The sequence below is a fragment of the Mycteria americana genome, chromosome 26 (genome assembly GCF_035582795.1).
Source record: "Mycteria americana isolate JAX WOST 10 ecotype Jacksonville Zoo and Gardens chromosome 26, USCA_MyAme_1.0, whole genome shotgun sequence".
Lineage (NCBI taxonomy): Eukaryota > Metazoa > Chordata > Aves > Ciconiiformes > Ciconiidae > Mycteria > Mycteria americana.
Window position 1 is genome coordinate 418,187 of NC_134390.1, and position 6,420 is coordinate 424,606.

Consider the following 6,420-nt stretch of genomic DNA (forward strand, 5'->3'; position numbering starts at 1 on the left):
ACCGCCTTTGCTCAGGCCCCCTTTCCCTCTTTTCAAGCCTCCGGATCCTACTCCAAAGACTCCAGTAGCACTCGCATTGTGGTCAATGACACCTGCAAGAAAAGATGAAATTATGTACACTTTATTCTTTTTACCCAAAAAGCTTATAAGCACAACTGATATACGTACTTATCTGTGGCCATCGCTGTACCTAATCTAGTCATCTTAGTCATGTCTTTGAAAAGGGGCAACAAGAATCTTTCTTAGTAGATGTACCTTTGAGATATTTTCTTACATAGGTGTGGCTTTATTCGCTTATCTTTAACATGACTTACATCTTACTCCGTACATGAACACTCAGTGCAGCCCTTCCTTAAAGAAGCCCATGAGTGCGGTTTCTCTCTCCTTTATCTGGTCTCCGATTTCCACAAATTTTAGGACTAGATTTTTTTTCCTTCAGTTCTGACATGTATCACATAGACCTATAGAATAAGTGAGGTTTTTCCCATTTCCTACAAATTTGGTTGAAATTAGCCTGTAAGTTCCAAAGTCAGTAGCTCAATGTTGACATATTAACGCATGTACACGTGTATGCACACACACACACACACTCACAAGAGACTACCATTTGCTCCATTTCCCTAGGGAACTAAGATAAGTTGTTCTGATGGGAGGTGTTAAGTACCACAGACAGCTAAACGGCAAGAGTGCTCTTCAAAAAGCCAAGCAAAGCCTTGAGATACTTACAGATTGTGGCTGGTGAGCCTTCCTGTATCCTGTGAAGGAAAAGTGACATTGATATAATGCATCCAATAAAAGTAAAAGTCAGGCTAGGCTCTATCAGTAAGCCAATGAAAGAGGTCACTCCTTCCAGGCAGCAATTCATCCTGGAGATCTAAGTGATAGATCGAAGAATGGGACACCGTGCTTTGTGCAGGTGCTTCTATCCAGGATGAATAGTTTGTACCTACCTGGTCTCCTCCTCCTCAAGGAGTGATCTATACATGGCAATTTCAATATCCAGGGCCAATTTCACATTCAGGAGCTCCTGATAATCATGAAGAAGGCGAGCGAGATCATCTTTGGCCTGCTGCAGGGCAGTTTCCAACTCCTGAAGCTTTTGCTGGCCGTCTTTGATGGCAGAGCTCCCACGCTGCTCAGCATCTTTAATGGTTTCTTGGAGGCTGGCATTCTGCAGAGGGCACAAACAGAATGTGTCCACTTCCCTTCTACGGGACTGGGATTTTCAAACCCTTCTGGCGGTCCTTGGAAATTAAAAGACCTGCCTCAATGACAGAACTCAGAAAATACATTAGACTGGGTAAATTAACCCAAATAAATCCCAAGGTGGACAGCCAAAATCTAAATCTGCTTCATTTTGAAGAGAAAACATCACCTCTATGTTTGCCTCCACAGGACAGGCTACCTTATACTGCACTGAGTCCCCATGTAAAAGTGACTTAAATAGTTTTGTCATGTTGGGAAGTATCAGCTTTACCTTTTTCCTTGCAATTTCAATTTCTGGTTGTAGTCTTTGGATCTGCCTGGTAAGTTCCTGGATTTCCTGATAACTGTTCCTCAGTTGCTCACGTTGATTTGCCCACATGTTCTGAAGGTCCTGGTACTGATGTGCAGAGAAGAGAACAGACATTTTTGGTTTCTTTTCCATTGAGCAGACAGACTTGCCTTCATATCTTGTTGATGGCTACTCACCCTTCCCCGATACATGGCATCTACTTCAGCTTTGCCTCTCTGAGCAATTGTCTCATACTCCTGCCTAACTTCTTCAATGATGCCATCCATGTTCAGTTCTCTATGGTTGTCCACAGACAGAATGACATTGGTGTTGCCAGCTACTGTTTGCAGCTGGGACAGCTCCTGCAAGAAAAACAAGATTTTGGATTTTAACAGTCCATGTGATCGGTCCAGGTCATGTTATGAGGAAAGAAATGGGACCCTCTGGCCAGTTACCCACTGGAACTTCCCTACCTGCATCCCCCAAGTCCTATTGTTCCATCACCAGTTTTAATTTTCAAGTGTCTCTTCCAGCCTTTGTGGCACACTAGACCCCCTTTTCACTCACAGATTAAAAAGGACTTTATAAGATCAAAGGCCAAGGATGATCCACTCTCCACACCGAAAAGTCCTGTTCGGGCAAAATTTCTGGGACCTTCCAAAAGATACATGTCCTTCAAGACCTGAGGGTAAGCTTTTAGTCTGAGAAGTGTACTCACAGCTTCATGTAAGCATCTGAGGAACTCAAGCTGCTGCCTCAGTATTTCCACCCGAACATCAAACTCCATTTTTCCCATGTAGGCACTGTCCAGTTCCTGTAAAAAAAGCCATAGGCATATTTGTATTTCTTTGATCCATATTCTCCACTGAGGTGCAATTCTTGCAAGACTTGGTACATTTCTTTAAAGTCTTCATTCCTGGAGTCAAATAATGGCCCATGAATCTCAGATTTCATTTGAAAAGCAATTGGAACGAAGGAAAAGTTTTTAAGTCTTAGAAGAAAAGAATGGCTTGGCAATAAGCAAAATAACTGTGGCAATAAATGCGCTCCTGGAGAAAATGCAAAAATGTAGAAACATAGATTTCATTAATTCTTCTAATAAAAAAGTTGTCTAAATTTTCTGTTCTCCTATCTAAGCCATCTATAGACATTATTTAACCCCTAATAACGATGTCTCACCTAGGTTGTGTTTGAGTGAATAGAGAAAGACCAGCACTTTTTAGATATTCATCTTACAAAGGACCGATTCAGTCTCTAGAGGAAATGATTTCTCACCAGTCTTGCAGTAAAAAGCTCAGGTTTTCAATGGCTTCAGTCAGAGGGAAGCTAGATAAATTTAAGCAAAGACCTTGCTTTTGGAAACCTCAGCAGCCATCCAGTTACTGCTTTATTTCTTTATTTGCTTTGATTTAGCTCAGTGTCTTGGATTACTTCACCTTTTTAAGCTCCACAAACTCCTTTTCTTTAGAGGCGCGCTTGTTGATCTCATCCTCGAATCTGTTGCAACAGAGAAAAGAAATAGAAAAAGAAATAGAATTACCCATCTTACTTTTTCAGTCAAGTGGATCAGAAACCAAAGAGAATCATCCAAAAAGGGAATGTGTCAAGTTTTCATTTAACTGCAATTTCTGGCAACTACAAAGGCGATTGCAAACCCTCTGCAAAACTATATGCTAAATTAGCCAACAAAATCTGATATGATATAGATCATAATACAGTAACATAATATAGATCAGTTCTAACACCCCTGTAATTCTGAACTAAACTTCCATTTTTCAGAGCTGTGGACATGTATTATCTTTTGGGTGCGGCTAAGCCAGAAGAAGCGACGACTCTTCCCAACTTGACCCCACTGCTCAGCTCTGTCCCTCCCCTCCCCACTGTCCAGGCTGACCACAACTCCACAACTACCAGCAGGAGTAAGGAGTCCTGGGTTACTCATTGCTTGGGGGAGGAAGGGCACGAAGGAGGACAAGAGGAGAGAAGAGTGGAATAGATCTACAGGGCCTTTGATTTTCCTCTTACTGTTCTGGCTTCTACCCTCACAAAATCTGCTTTAGTCTTCCAGTGTCAAAGTCAAGTCCGGTAATGAACCTACTGCAGAATAGTGCTATAATGGCTACAAAACTCTTGAAGGTCCGAAGCTAAGCTGTGCCGTCCCAGGGCGTGATTAGCATTGCCTTGGAAAATTCCAGTATGCTTTCTCCCAAACTTGTGATTATTCACCTCTTTCTATAGTCTTCAACAAGCTGAAGCATATTATATGCTTCCGGATCCAGCTGCTCTTTCTGGTTCTGGAGCATTTCTAGCTGCCTCTGCAGGTTGCTGATGTAGGATTGGAAGAAAGAGGTGATATTTCTGCTCTCTTCTGGTCGGGTACTTTGCTGCTGCAGAAGTTCCCATTTGGCCATCAGAGCCTGGTTCTGCCGCTCAAGACATTGAACCTGCAAGGCAAAGCAGAAGAGTGTCTCAGCCACTGGAAAACACTGGGGGAAACACCAACATCAGCATTAGTCCCTACAGCAAAACAAATCCTAATTAATATTTCCAACGCAGTAACATCTAGAGGTTTTGTCAGGTGGGACCAACTGTAGGAACCAACACAGGTTGGTACCTGGTTCCAACTGGTACCAACTGGAGACAGCTTAGACTAAAGCGGGGACACCTCTTTTTTCCCAATGTGTTGCATAAGAAGGATATGATTTTACTGCTGCTTCTTAAAGCTGATACTGAAATCTTTGCTGGCTTTTCATCTCTTAAATGCACAACATTTAGGGGGATGATTGGGGTGGAGGGAGACTTCACCTGTTTCTGAAGTACCTTAGACACCCAAATACATGAGAAGAGTTAGCCCCCTCTCAGAAGACCACACAGGACCACTCTCTTCCTAGATATACCTTGCCTTAGAGAAGAAGGTCAGAAAGACCTATAACATGCAGAGCTGGTATTTTTGGAAACCAGAGGGATAGCATCTCTTCAGCTGGGACACTGAACAGGTTATAACCTGGAAGCTGACATCCAGAAGTTTTCAAAAAATAATAATTAAAAAAAAAGAGATTCAAAGATGCTCCTATTTTTCAGGACTAAGCATGATTAAAACTTCTGGGTGTAACCAACACCTTTTTTGTAGGGTAATACAGAAGCCCTTAAGTCTTCACGTGTAGCAAATAACACAAGCTTCCACCCTATGCAGAGACACATGTCACCACCCAGACAAAGGCACATGTCAGGTCTGCGTGGGTGGAAGTGTTTTTGTGGCTGTTCTGTTCCGGTGTCTGTGAGTAGAAATGAAAGAGAAGACAAGACTGCAGACAGAGGTAAAAGTATTGTAGTGTAAACCAAGAAAGAGGTAAAGAAGAAAGATGTGGGGGTCACTGGCCACCTGAAAGAGGCGAGGACCTCCAAGCAAAGAAGTAATTTGTTTTGTAATTCTGAGAAATGCAACATCTTGGCTTGAGAAAAATAAACAGAACACATCAAGGATGTCCAAGTCCGTTACCCATTTTCGTTGCTTGCATCAACAGTTCCCAGGCACCAGAATATTACTAGCCATGCAGAAACCCTTTTCCTCCAAAGAGAAGCGAGTTAATGGTCAGTGACATCCCAGTAGCTTGTTATTGTCCTGCCACAAAGGGCAACTCGGAGATACTTATCCTAGGGCTAAATGTAAGTGATTCATGCAGCGGCGTTTATAGCAAGCTATTAAGAACTTCACACCAGCACAAGGGAATCTAGCCAACGCTGTGATTTTTGGGGAGAGAAGATGCAATGTAAAGGTGTCCCCATGACTCACACAAGCAGAGCAGCACCCCTTATATTTCTCCCTTCCCAGGTAACAAGTAAAAAAGAGAACAGGGACTCACCTTATCGATGAATGACGCAAATTTGTTGTTGAGAGCCTTAATCTGCTCTTTCTCATCTGACCGCACTCTCTGGAACTCGGGGTCAACTTGTACTTGTATTGGCCTCAGCAGGTTGGTATTGACATGGACTTCCTCGATGCCTCTGCTAATACCAGCCTGCCCAAAGCCCTGTCCAGCCCCTTGTTCACCAAAGGTACTTCTGCCAAGGCCTCCTCCGAGCACCTCCCTGCCTGAACTTCTTCCACACATGCTACCCAGCCCTGCTTCACCACCTTGAAAAGCTCCCACAAAATATCCTCTTCTACCAAAGCCCCTATCAAGATGTATCCTACCACCAAATCCCAGGCACCTCCCGTATCCTCTTCCTTCTCCTCCGTAGCCTCCACCAGTAAAAACATTCCTAAACCCACCAAGGTTGTGGAGACTCCTGCTGCCATAACCATACCCATAACCACTGTATCTTGCTTCTCCTCTATTGTCTTCACAATGGCTTACGGCAGATGAACTTCTCCCACCACCCAGCGTGCCACAGTGAGCAGAAGAAGAACTGAAATTCCCATCCCCAAATCTGGAGAAATGTTGGCTCATAGCGTCGCTGTCAGAGCGTTAAGAGAAGACTAGAGAGCAGGTGGTAAAGGTTGTAAAACAGAAGGAGAAATGAGAGTGAAGGATCCTCAGCTCCTCTGGTGGGGGTGACAGAACTTCTCCTTTATATGTTCTGGAGGAGTTAGTCTCCATTCCGTGGTAATTAGCAGGTCTGTTAATGTTACTGGGTTTGGTTCATCAGGCAGCAATTAACGGCTGCCTGAAGAGAGGTCAGAGTAAACATCACACACCAATGGAGGCATTGTGAAATTCCCCAAGTCTTGCTTGACTCATGAGCTTTGCTCAGATGAGATTTCCTTATCTCATTAGCCTGCCCTCCATTATTAATTACAGTTTGCACAGTTATCCATGCACTTTACCATGGTTTGTTCTCTCTCAAATTTCCCCACCTCTTTTGGCATTTCATTTCATGAGACAGAAGGCCTTGATGTTGTCCTCATATTGACTCGGGGGTGG

At 43.5% G+C, this 6,420-nt stretch overlaps 1 protein-coding gene across 1 annotated transcript; it reads right to left on the reverse strand.

Annotated features, from left to right (window-relative positions):
* Positions 1-946: 946 nt before the first annotated feature.
* LOC142421067 (keratin, type II cytoskeletal 8-like) lies at positions 947-6,096 on the reverse strand. The gene is given in 7 exon segments (XM_075525526.1): positions 947-1,171; positions 1,478-1,603; positions 1,693-1,857; positions 2,214-2,309; positions 2,932-2,992; positions 3,722-3,939; positions 5,359-6,096. Coding segments are annotated over 7 exon segments (1,629 nt in total).
* Between the last annotated feature and the right edge of the window lie 324 nt (positions 6,097-6,420).